The 13,503-nt window shown below is 37.0% G+C and overlaps 1 protein-coding gene across 2 annotated transcripts; it reads right to left on the reverse strand.

Moving 5' to 3' along the window:
• Window positions 1-6: 6 nt before the first annotated feature.
• ppp1r18 (protein phosphatase 1, regulatory subunit 18) lies at window positions 7-13,347 on the reverse strand. 2 transcript variants are annotated; one of them, XM_073822397.1, is made up of 4 exons: window positions 13,017-13,347; window positions 5,660-9,206; window positions 1,611-1,650; window positions 7-435 (listed from the first exon to the last, which is right to left on the reverse strand). In XM_073822397.1, the coding sequence occupies exons 2-4, from the start codon at window positions 9,122-9,124 to the stop codon at window positions 407-409; spliced, it is 3,534 nt and encodes a 1,177-aa protein (XP_073678498.1). In that variant the 5' UTR covers window positions 9,125-9,206; window positions 13,017-13,347; the 3' UTR covers window positions 7-406. The 2 variants fall into 2 exon arrangements, with proteins under 2 accessions (XP_073678498.1, XP_073678497.1); XM_073822396.1 differs by having other exon boundaries at window positions 1,404-1,650.
• Between the last annotated feature and the right edge of the window lie 156 nt (window positions 13,348-13,503).

Below are 13,503 nucleotides of genomic sequence, written 5' to 3' on the forward strand. Positions count from 1 at the left end.
GACAATCAAACAGTGAGGGTTTATTTTCATTTATAAATAAAATCAAATCCCCTCAAATGTGATTAATGATATACGAAGTCTATTCCAGTTATTTTGAAAACAAACAAAACATGTTAAATTGTGCAAACCGTAATATCGGACCTGAGTACATTCTGTGAATCAGAGCAGCATGTTCGTCTCTGAACATGACACAGAAATGCTTTTAAAATAATTTCATTAAATTAATCACTAAAAAATATTTTGCTTTTAACGCATTTTTGATTCTCTGTCTGGACAAGCAAAACTAAACAATAATAAAAAAAAAATAACAATCATTTTTTTAAACCATTCTTTAAAAACAATTATTTTCACTTACACCTCCTGTAAATGTAAAGAATTATAAAATCTAAAGAGATGCCATGGCTTGTCATTTGGAAAGTCGTTTACAGGATTCATCTGGGGAAAAAAGACAGAAAATAAGCATATTAACAATAAAAATAATATTGAAATGACAATGGAAAAACTTTTTTGTTCATTAAAATAATTGTATGATTCAGCAGGATTGTGCAAGATTCAGGTAGAATCATCTTTTTTAATTTATTATTTATTTTTTGCACAACCCTAAACTGTAGGTAATGTACTTTTCATATAATTACCATAACAGCACATAAAACAATTGCGGTTTTAAAGGAAGTTCACCCAAACATTTGCTGCTATTGTTATTATTATTTTAGACTTGTATTTTAGCCAAAAGCAGCATCTAAATGATGAATTTGTTTCATCTTTGGTCTTCTCCAGATATTAACTGATGGACTGGAGTGCATTATAGTGATGTTTTATCAGATGTTTGGACTCTAATTCTGACGGCACCCATTCACTGCAAAGGATCTATCGTTGAGCCAGTGATGGAATAACACATTTCTGTAAATCTGATGAAGAAACAAACTCATCTACATCTTTAATGACCTGAGGGTGAGTAAATTTTCTTTTCATTTTTGGGTGAACTATTCCTTTAAAGTCACAATATGAGCTTTATATTCACATTGTAAAGCACACATGCATAGACAAGCATGTGTATTCTATGAGGACTCTAATGCTACTGTTTGCACACATGCAACATCTACATTTGCATGTAATTTAGCAGAATTTAAGATGCATTTTGAAAATGCATCAGTGTTATTTCTTCATCCAGGGGAGTCAAACCTCATTAACTAGTGCACTTTCAGTGTCAGTGCAGTTTATGCTTCACTTCCTGTTTGACTTTATCAGGAATTAAACGTTAACAGAATTCTAAATCTGTCACTTCATTAATTTTTGTCACAGAATTACCTAAAGAGTTCCTTTTATATATATTTAAAAGTGGGGTTTGTTAAATCCAGTGTTGGTTTGTTTATATTTTCATGATGTAATTTAAAGCCACTGACCCACTTTTAGAAATCGAACCCTTCCTGCGCTCTCATTTGTGCCACTGCGAGACACAAACGCTGGGTTCTCTTCCTCCTCATCTTCATCCTGTCCCTCGGCCTCCTGCTCCCCCCCACGCCACCCGTCTTCCCTCCCGCCATCCTCCGGCCCCGGATGAGGAGAGAAAGGGAGGGTTGCTAGTGCACTGTCCTCTGAAGGGTACTCACAAACTCTCTCCAGCTGGACATCATCGAAACACACCTTCACCTGACCAGAGAAACGGTAAGAGAAAAAGTGACAGAACGGTCATTAAAGACACATTACAATACAGTCTTGTACTCCATTAAAATGATGTAGAAACCTTAGTTATTCATTTTTCCAAACAATTAAAGTCACTGGTGACCACTGGTTTTCATTTAGCCTTATATGATCTGTTTTTCACAGAAGAATGTCAGTCCTATGGGTTTGGAACAGCATGAGGGTGAGTAAATTATGTTGGATAGACTAATGTGTAAATGCATAAAAATAGTTTTATGAAGTTGTAAATGGAACAAAGATGATTTCAAGGTTCGTATAAGGTGTTTAAAGTGCTTGGAGTACTTGAATTTGACTTTTTTGACATTTTAAGCCATGAAAAACCCTTGACAATAGCAATATTTGTTTAATTTTGTCAATAAGCATGCAAAATTGAATTCAATTAAGCCATCATACCTTTATTGCTTATTTCAGTTAAAGTCAGAAAACGATCGAGCTAAGCAAGTCGTAGTACTGACAGTGTTGCATAAACATGGCTGAAGATGCGAAAAGACGAACAAATGAACCAAATCAATTGAGTCGTTTACGCTGGAAGCGCTATGATTGATTCAATTGAACTCAATCTTCGATCATTCATTTAAAACGACTCGCTAGCAAAAAAAAAAAATTTAAATTAAAATTTTCGAACTTAAAAACCTTAAGTTGTTGGAATTTCATTTTTAGTTTGTGTATGAACCCTTCGATTGGAAAAAAAACTATTTCAGTTTTTCTACATCACAATTTCAAGTTTAATTCAATGCATTTTAATTGCCGTTTCTTTGTGGTTCTTTGTAATATTCTCAGTGAATTACTAATCTCTGATTTTAATTAGGGTAAAAAAAAATTAGATGAACAGATTTGAACCTAAAATCTTCTATGCCTAAAATAAATTCTACTACTAGACTGTTTAGGAATTTGAATGTTTATTGCATATCTCTGCATTTATTCACTGATGTGATGAATTATGGGCCTAATACTGTCCTATAATTATGAAGGCAAAAACACCCAAAAAAAAGAGAATGTCCCATCCAATTTTTAAAACAATGTTACTCCACTCTTCAACAGTGAAATTAGACTGCTGTACAAATTACTGTCATTTCTCTTAATTCTTTCAAATAAATAAAATTGCATACATCACTCTTAAACCAAAATATTTGTTAGATTTTGATCGTTTTTATATAGAATTGTTCTGTAGTCTACAGTATTCAATTACATCAGAAGTAACCAATTAAATTACAGAAAAAAAAGAGTAATCCATTATTTTTTTTTTAAGGGAAATAATTCAATTACAGTAATCAATTGTTTGGAAATTCATTACACCCAAAACTGACATTAATTCAAAGATGTACAATTTATATAATAAGCGAGTACATTTACATTATTTAATTTTCTTTTAGTAAATGATTTTGTTTAAAAGTTCAATGAAACTGTTCCATTTTAAAAATATTAGATTTTTCTGACTTCTTTCATATGTTAGGCATTACAGGGTTTATGCTGATGTAGCAATCAGAGCAGGGAACTTTCAAAGACACTGTAAGAAAAAAACAGAAATAACACAGTGGACATGAAACAGAGAAAAACAGCACTATAATGGCTTAAGGTTCAAATAAGGAAAGTGTAGAATCACCCCCCTCTGACAGATTAAGAGCTGGTGAAGAGACTGACGTCAATCGTTCTGCAGGGGGCATGCGGTAATACAGCCACTGCCGTAGTACTATTACTATTTCTGTTGTACGCAGCATGGGAACAGTACAGGATTTTCTGTGTGCATGCACAGGTGATCTTTTAGATGCAACAAAATGTTTACACAGCCAGAGTAGTGCGTGGAATATCCTGAGAAAGTCAATCTAAACAATAGACCATTATCAACCCAGTCACAAAACATAAAGCTGTCTCCAAAGACAGTCAACAAGTGTGAACTGTATAAAGAATAACGGTTAGATGTGGTCAGAGTGTAAACCAGGGTAATGTCTCTTGGAGCATGCACACTTTCACACAAACGCTGTTAAATGTAACACATGAACACGTGATCTTGTTGGTCACACAGTATGAACTGAAATGATCAGAAACCCATAACACTAGGTTGCTTTTGGTTATATGCATTGTCTGTGGTACAGGAAGTGACACAGCTCTGAGAAGGAAGTAGCCAAAGAGTTGTCACAAGACCGCTTTAAAAAAACCAAAATGTTGCAGCTATATAAAATACACACTTTAAATATACCATTATAAAAAATGTCAAACAGATTAAACAAGAATTTTGAAACTGACTTCATCCAGTGTTTAGATTTTTGTGCTGGAAATGTATGCAAATTACGCATATTTCATTAAATAATGTCTCATTTGCATATTTAAACCTAACATTTTAGAAAACTTGTAATACAAAAAATGTTTGCAATTATCAATGTAGTCAATTAACTGGGTAAGTAGGGTGATAACTAATTTTTTTTTTTACCCTATTCACCTGCAGTGTCTCGCCTTAAAGAAACCCTTTGCCAGATAATATACTGTAGTTAATTAGCATAAATGTAGGCCATTTATGGCAGTGCAGTGTAGGCATTTCTGTATTCTACGGTGTATTATGCAGTCACAGACGTACATTTATAAGTAAAGTAACTAACACAACTGTATAATTTATAAAACTGAATGCTTTTTTGAAACCGGAGTTGTTTTACTATCATAAATGCTTGTGGTGTTCTGTCTCAAGAGTCCGATTTCATTGTCTTCTTTTCATGTACATTTGACTCCAGTTCCTGGCAAAAGTTGTTGTATGTGGTTACACCGATCACCACAATGCAAACATACTGCTCTATTAACTCCCTGTGAAAACCCAGCTAAATTAAAAGGTCATTCTGCCGTTCCTAGGAGAACGCTGCCAAATTATCTCGTTCCGTCTTTCTGCTCTGTCGAGTTCTTTTGTGTTTGCCGTGTCCCACTTACTACAATAAGCTGTGTTTGACGAGAACAAGCACTGCCGTTAAACCTCATATCGGAAGACTGGAGCAGGAGCAGATATCTCTCTGAACTCTGCTGATAGTTGAGATGCAGGGGTTTCCAGAAGTGAAAGTTTCCAGCATTGTGCATGTTAGTGTTTTCTGCAGCTCAAGGGAGGAACTACAAAGATATTGAGCGGAAGCTAAGCATTTGTATCAGCTTCACTGACATATTCTGCAATCAGATGCCATTATAAATGGCTTATGGTCACATCAGTCTTCTCTATTTGTTGTAATTCCCCCTCTGTAACCCAAGAATAAAAATAAGATACTAATATGTAATAACGTACAGTTCAGTGAGTCTGATGCCCATTAAATAAACCCTGTGGTTGATTCAGTGAAGGATTTGTAGACTGCTAGTTTTAGAGTTTGTCTTTTGTATGAATCGGACTACACTGGTCATGCTTGTATAGTATAGACAATGCATTAAAATGACACACAGTTTCTTCTGTAGTCTTAAAACTACATAATTCTCTGTCCTAGGCCATTGTAGACTAACAAATGTCTAGGTCAGACAGGACGCTGTCAGGGTGAAAGGTGCTGAAGAAGGCATGACTGCTAGATTAACCCCTATCTATTCATAGGCACTCACTCTTTGAAGCCAACCTTTTAATCTAATGGTCTTATTTTGGTGTAAGTCGATTTTTAAGGTATGCATAATCATTTGTTTGTGACTTGGATGCAGAATGGATCAGCTATTTCACTTTGAGATTTCTTTTTTTATGCAGCGTTTAAATGTGTTAATTCAGGGACTATCTTCACCTGAGGACTGTGATGGCGTGAGAGATAAGCCAAATCCAGGCTTAACGCTGAGCAACCGCTTTGGCCACAATCAAAGACGACAGAGATATTCTGGCCTGACTATTGAGAGATCACACTTTGGGAATCTTCTCAAGTGCAATCGTTTCTTCTCTGAAATTAGAAATCCTACTGAAACATAAGCATGCATCTAAACTTACACCCCAACGTATGTCACGCAAAAACCCACTCACCGCTTTCGACGTCCCTCTGCTTTTCACCAAGCATGACCGTTCAAGGTTCTGGTACCCTCCAATCACCTCAATCTCTTCTGCTGTTGGATACCTTTTCTTCCCTGCCTCCTTGGTGCTGCTGGGAGCAGGTGTGGGTATTTGGCCCTGGGGAGCTGCTTTGGGCGCTGCAGGGGCCCCTGTTGGGATGCCACCAGACAAGGTTGCCCCAGCAGGTCTTCTGGGGGTGATTGTGATGGTAGTTCCTCTCTTACCTGGTCCACCCGAGGCGCTCCTAATGGAAAAGAGAGGCGGGGATGGAGATGAAGAGGGGGATGCGGTACAGGGAGATGATGACGATGGAGAGCTTTGCTCTGAAGGTTTCTGTGAGTTTTCTGTTGATTCGGCGTTCCTCGCATTGATTGTGAATGACCTGACTTGCTGTCTTTGGACTTGTGGAAATCTGGGACTTGTAGGAGTTTGGGATTTCTGCGTCTCTCTTAGTATGTCTGGTCTCTTCTGGCCTTCAGCTGCCCTTGCCTCTGGTTCTACAAGGGGGCAACTCTCCATGGTGGCCTGTGCCTTTTTGTCATTGTGGGAACCACATCCTGCTTCCTGTTGCCTCAGCTGTAGCCGTTCCACTTGCCGCTGTACCATCTGAACACTTGTCGACTCTATTGTCTCTGTTTTGTCACCATCCCTCCCGTGACTCCACAGCTTGACAGTTTCTGGCAGGATGTCCGGTGACGGTGCTTGTCTGATGGGGTTGTATTTGCCTTGAGGTCCGCTGTGTGGGGGCATATCAGCTTTCCTTTCACTGATACACACTGCAGTCCTGGACCCCACCGTCTTGAGGTTATAAATCCGGCTCATGACGTCCAATGAGTCCGAAAGTGGTGGCGAGGGAGAAAGAGATGGAGGAAGGTACTCTTCCTCTAACAACTCCTTTTCTCTTTCGTCTACGTGCTGTGTTCTCCAAGAAAAGCACGTTCCACGCTCCTCTACATGGCGTTGTGTATCTCTCTCTGCTTCACTCGGGCAGATATCACACTCTGATACGTCTCGGGAGATCTCCCCAACTTCTCTTTCTGTCGAAGCTGACTGCAAGAGCGACAGAGAAACAGGAACAGGAAGTTGAGGGCTTGACTTTGCCATGTTAACTTCCTGTGTGACGTCAAACAGTTTGAGAGTCTGTAATGTGGTTTCTTCCTGTTCTCTCACAGTTCCTTCTGCTTCTCTGCTGCCCTCTTCTTTGTTGTCCTCTCTTTCCTTCTCTTGCTGACGAATTCTCTCTTTTAGAGACTCAACTCGGGTCAGAGGTCGTCCAGCCTTCCAGCTCCCTCTCCTCTCCAATTGTTCACCGTCTTGTTTATCCCCAGCAGGGAGACTCGCCCTCCTTCCCTCTGCTGAAATATTGACTCCGTAAAATACAGTTCTAGGGATGTTGACTCCCTCTTGGTTGCAGAGCTTGCTCTGCCTCAGTGTAAGAGTTTGTTGTGGGGGTTGTGAGGTGAAATGTATTTCCTCAGTATTTCCTTGTTTTGGAAAGCTTTGATGCTGTTGATGCTCTTTTTGATCTCCATGTGAAAACATATACCCTCCCCTCAGACAGAGTTCTCTTTCTGATTGAACCGTTCCTATTTTACAGAGCAGATCTTCTGTGTGTTTGGGAAGGATCGCTTGGGCAGGGGGTTGCCGTTGTCCAACATAGGCCGTAGTCTGGCAACAGGAGTCTGCAGTGGGAGTGTCGACACAATGGCACTGAATGTCTGCAGGGAAATCTATAGTACTGTCATCCGAGGGTGGTATAAATATCCCATGGGATTGTTTTGAAACTGCAACAGTTACCACCTCTTGATTCCTTCTCCTTTCAGATTCCGTTTTGGGCTCTATTTGTAATTCTATGGGTCTCTGTCTTACCATCTTATCCGTCTTCATCTCTCTCTCATTCTTAATCTCTCTTTCTGAGCTGCTCTCTCTCCCATCTTGTTTGATAGGAACTCGTCGTGCAAACGCGACTCCCTCAGGGATTTTGACCGATGCCACGGTGAATTCTTCTCCGTCTACACTTGAAGTCCATTCCTCGGTCTCTCCACAAACTGAGTCATTCCTCTTATTTTCGACCCTTCCATCTTTTTGTCTCTTTTTATGCTTCACCTCATCGTGTTTGGGTCGACCCCATCGCCTGGTGACCTTTGGTTCACTTCCTGATTGGTCGGTGTCCCTTGTTTTGACCCTGCGGTCAGAGTACGACCTCTCCACCACCTTAAAATCTGTCTTTTCCTCACAATCTCTTTTCTCCTGTTGACAAACCACACGGTCAGAGAAGCTGAAAGAGCGTTTGGGAACTCCTCTTAATGTCGGACTCATGTCCGTCTCCTCCGTACTCTCATCCTCCTGCACAAACAAGTCACCTGTGCTGTATCTGGCCCGGTTCTTGCCAGGTTGGTTGAAGCACTCAATGCTCTTGGAGCGCATTGGAGGTTTTTGGTGTTCACCAAACTTACTAAGCAACTGACTGACCCGACCACTACATTCTGGAGCTCCCCTGTCTTTGTGGTTTGGGACTCTCTCAACTCTTTGCAGTCGCGTGGAAGACCACAACCCATCTTTCTCTAAACGTTCGCTCCCTCTCTCTGGGATCCCCGCAGTCTCTGTTTCCCTTTTCCTGTCTGTCACGGGAGGTTTGATGATCAGTACTTCTGAAGCCCTAATTTCCGTCACGCTTCCTCCTCCCGCTAGAAACTCCCTCAAATCCATCCTCATCCTCTTTTGTTCCTCATCGACCTCCTTTTCTCTCTCATCAGGTTTTTCCTTAGCATTTTTGTCTTTCTCAATAATGATAATGTTGTTTGCCTGGATCGTGCGAAGACCTACGCCCGGAGAAAATCGGGATGTGCTACCATCCACCTCTTTGCTTTCTCTCCCGGTGCTTCTATCTCGCTCTTTCCAATCACTTTTGCTTCCCGTCTTCCCAACCCACATTTCTGTATTTCGTCCTCTCCAAGTCTCCCTCACAGTTTCCCTATTTTTTTCTCTCCCTCTATTATTGGCGGTCTTGTTGTATTCATTCTCTCCATCTCTAATCACCTCCTTCCCTCTGCTATCTCTCCTAAAGCTGTTCTCTGAACGGATGAAGGGGTTCTGTTGGATGGGCCTGATGGTGTCTTTGGATATTTGTTTTTGCACTTTATACCCAGTCTGATCAGTCTGGAGGTGATGTGTGAATTTACTGTCCATCTGCTCTGGGATGATGTCCTCATTGATGCCCAGGATATCCGGAGTATGCTGTCCTCCATCTCTCTCTTTCTCCCTCTCTCTTTCCTCATCCTGCTTTGCCCTTCTTCTCTGGATGATGCCTCTCTTCCAAGCCGGCATGCTGGCCAGCCGCTCCTCTTCCTCCCTCTCTCGTTTTTCTCTCTCCTCTTCCTCTCTTCGCTTTCGTTCCAATAGCAACTGCTTCCATTCCGGTAGAGCAGATAGAGACATAACCACACAGTATTTGATGAAACAGTTTTAATGATCAGAACTTTTGCAGAAACGCAGTTTAATCCAGGGATATCCGGGAATCCTGTCAAAACAAAAAAACATTTATGGAACATCTGTTCTGTTTAATGTGGTAAATGTGCAGTTTACAAACAGAACTGCTGCCAGAATAAACACTGATACTCTTAGAGGCATGTCTAAAGCAGATATGTAAGCTTTGTTGGATAAACTGACTTATATGGGCCATTCCACAGAATTGGTGCACACTGCTGTCCCACAACCAAAAAAAAAAACACATTTAAAAAGCATTTAAGTATTAAAATCTTAGATGTTTACTAAGATCCTTCTATTATCTGTTGAAACCCACAATAATATTTATAATATTAGTGGGCCTAACATCTATAAAATTATAATTTATTGGGTACTTTCAATCGGGAGGTGGCTATCCCGAACCCTATCCCCTAAATTTTAATTTATGAAAATATCTAAATAGTTTTAGGATTTTTTTTTTCCCCATTATTGTTTTTAAAAGTATCTTTTTAAATAAATTTTAAATAAATTTTAAATAAATTACATTTTAGTACAGTTATGCATTATTATTATTATTTTTTTTTCATTTTTTTTTTTTTCTATGTTTTAGTATGGGAGTTAAAATTCTGTAAAATGGTAGTTTTTATCTATATATTGTCCAGGAGTACAAATAGTCATGCAGATGTTTTTATTCAAGCATCAATATGTCGATTTAAAATGAATCTGAATCAAAAAGAGATGGTGTATATTTATGCATTGACTGGTCGGTTTTGCAACTTTAATCAACATTTATCCTAAATTCAAACAATTTGTATATATTTTTTGTAAATCATGAAACCTTATGTAAAAAATAAATAAACTTCCACATTTTTTTGTGTTAACCAAAAATAATGATGTCACTACCAAAACATACACTGACATAACCCTTAATTAAATTATTAATAATGTGTTTGGGTAGTGACAAATTTGGGGAAAGGACAAATATCCCAAACCTTCTGAAAGTACAATATTAGAATAAACTGCTCAATTACTAGACATTTTTACCTTAGACATTATAATTTGCATACTTAACATAAAATTATGAAATTTTCAACTGACATCAGACCAATTCTGAATGACCCATATAACCAATATCCTGCATAACTATATATCATCCAGGAGTATAAATAGTTATGCAAATTTTTTTATTCAAGCATCAATGTTAGATTTAAAATGAATCTTACTGGAAAAGAGATTTATTTTATTAATATTTTTTTTCAGGTTTTTGAATAGTCATGTGATGTCAAGTTAATGCTAAAAGCACACATTCACATGCAGTTTCTCATGCAAACATATGCATGTTTAAATAATATAAAAAAAAAACATGCAAGAATTAGAATATGGTCAAATAGATTTAAATTCAGTGTAGTATATTGGTGTATATTTATGGTACACTGACTGGTCACTTTTGCAACTTCAACTTTTAATCTTTTTTTTCAGGTTTTTGAATAGTCATGTGATGTCAAATTAATGTTAAAAAGCACACATTTACATGTAGTTTCTTGTGCAAACATTTGCATGTTTAATAAGCTGTTAAAATATCAATAAACGATGCATGCAAGAATTAGAGAATTGTAAAATAGTTTTAAATTAAGTGTAGTATATGGGTGTATTTTTATGACTGGTCACGTTTGCAACTTCAACTTTTGATTATTTTTTGCAGGTTTTTGAATAGTCTTGTGATTGTCAAATTAATGTTAAAAGCACACATTTACATGCAGTTTCTCATGCAAACATATGCATGTTTAAATATCATTTTTAACAATCCTTGCAAGAATTAGAAAATTAGTAAGTAAAATTAGTTTTAAATTAAGCGTGATATATTGGTGTGTATTTATGGTACACCTGACTGGTCACTTTTGCAACTTTAATCAACTTTTAATTATTCAAAAACCTGCAAAAAATATTATGTGATGTCAAGTTAATGTTTAAAGGACACATTTACATGCAGTTTCACATGCAAACATTTGCATATTTAATAACACGTTGACATATCACTAAATAATCCATGCAAGAATTAGAAAATGGTCAAATGGTTTTAAATTCAGTGTAGTATGTTGGTCTATATTTATATTACAACTTTTAATTATGTTTGCACTTGCAGGTATTTGCATTAGTTAATAAAATGTGCTAATTTGCATACATTTCTAGAAAAAACATCTGAACACCGTATGAAGTCAGTTTCAAAATTCTTGTTTAATTTTTTTACATATTAGAGTCAAAAGGTTTTATAGAGGGGATTTTGGGTATCTCCTTTTGTCACTCCATAATTCAGAAAAAAAAAGAACAGACAGGAATAAAATTTTGTATAAAATCAAGTAAATTATATATGAACAAATCCATCTGTAAAAACCTTCAGGATATGGACAGGAATAAAAATGTAAAGTTTGATGTGTGTAAGTGCTACTGAAATGGACATTAATGGCTCAGTGTAGGAGAAAAAACTCATTTTGAGAAAACGGCCTTTAAAAATATGTATTGTAATTGAAAATCTATTGACAAATAGATAAAGTGCTATGAAAGAAAAACTTGGCAGTCTTTTGGATGTTTTCTTTCCACTAGTCTAAAAACAAAAAAACACTATGAAAAAACAAAAAGCCCAAAATCTCAAATTTGACAGGTGCATGAAAAAATTTGCTTTTGCTTTTATTTTATTTCCCCAAAAATGGTTAAAAATAGTGTTTTCTGTCCGTTCAATTTTTTTTTTTTAAGAATTATGGAGTGACAAAATGAGATACCCAAGATTTCCAAAAGATTTGACTCTAATATGTCTCAAGAATTTTGAAACTGACTTCATCCAGTGCTTAGATTTTTGTGCTAGAAATGTATGCAAATTAGCACATATTTCATTAAATAATTCCGTATTTGCATATTTAAACCTACCATTTTTGAAAACTTGTAAAGCAAAAAATGTTTGCTATTATCAAAGTAATCAATCAAGTAAGGCGATAATCATTAGTTTTTTTTTTTGTTTTTTTTTTACCCTATTCACCTGCAGTGTCTCGTCTTAATCCATGCAAGAATTAGAAAATGGTAAAGTTAGTTTTAAAGTAAGTTTAGTATATTGGTGTATATTTATGGCACACTGACTGGTCACACTTGCAACTTTAATAAATTTTTAATTTTTTGCAGGTTTTTGTATCAAGTTATTGTTAAAAGCACGCATTTACATGCAGTTTCTCATGCAAACATGTGCATGTTTAAATATCATCCATGCAAGAATTAGAAAATGGTAAAATCATTTTAAATCAAGTGTAGTATATTAGTGTATATTTATGGTACACTGACTAATCACTTTTGCAACTTCAATCAACTTTAATTTTTTTGCAGGTTTTTGAATAGTCATGTGATGTCAAATTAATGTTAAAATCGCACATTTACATGTTTCTCATGTAAACATTTGCATGTTTAATAACCTGTTTAAATATCAATAAACAATCCATGCAACAATTAGAAAATGGTCAAATAGTTTTAAATTAAGTGTAGTATATTGGTGCATATTTATGGGACACTGACTGGTCACTTTTGCAACTTTAATAAATTAATTTATTGCAGGTTTTTGAATCAAGTTAATGTTAAAAGCACACATTTACATGCAGTTTCTCATGCAAACGTGCATATTTAAATACCATTTAACAATACATGCAAGAATTAGAAAATGGTGAAATGGTGTTTTTTTTTTTTTTTTTTTTTTTGTTGTTGTTGTTGTTGTTGTTGTTTTTTTGGTGCATGTCAACTTGGATGGTGATTTGTTGGATAAAAACGACGTTGATCTAATTGCAACACAATACTCAATACATAATGTTTTAAATAACTTTTTACAAACCTTACAGCTTCAGATTTTGTGGGATGACCGAATTCCAGATTCAAGGGAATAGAGTTTTCCTCATTTCCACGCACTCGACGTTCATCTTCCCATTAGTGTAACTCCAAAAAAGACGCATCAAAAGCCCAGTTAATTCCTTTAATCTTCGCCAAACCGACGCAGCAAGCTTTCTAACACGTACCAAGGTTGAAAACTCCAGTTAATTCATATTTGTGTGATTCCGTGAACTCTATCTGGGTCCCGTGAATCGGAGCGGCGGTGTAGTAAATATTAGCGGCTTTAGAGGCGCAGGACTGTAATCCCATAATTACATTAAACTCCAGCAGGAGAATCACAGGCGCACACAACATATTGCCTAAGAAAAGACGTTTAACTTAGACCGCCGTCTGCTGCCATCCATCTCCACCTCCTCTGTGTCGCTCCCGCCCGGACACCGGAGCCGTTAACGGGAAAGTTACGCGAGGTGACGGACGCACGGGAATTAAAC

The sequence above is a fragment of the Garra rufa genome, chromosome 17 (genome assembly GCF_049309525.1).
Source record: "Garra rufa chromosome 17, GarRuf1.0, whole genome shotgun sequence".
Lineage (NCBI taxonomy): Eukaryota > Metazoa > Chordata > Actinopteri > Cypriniformes > Cyprinidae > Garra > Garra rufa.

Coding starts and splice junctions, on each gene's coding strand:
- ppp1r18 (XM_073822396.1), bottom strand. CDS start 9,124: ATGTCTCTATCTGCTCTACCGGAATGGAAGCAGTTGCTATTGGAACGA. Junction 1,651..5,659: donor GCAGAGGGACGTCGAAAGCG/GTGAGTGGGTTT, acceptor TTCTCTGGTCAG/GTGAAGGTGTGTTTCGATGA. Junction 436..1,403: donor GGTTCGATTTCTAAAAGTGG/GTCAGTGGCTTT, acceptor TTTTTTCCCCAG/ATGAATCCTGTAAACGACTT.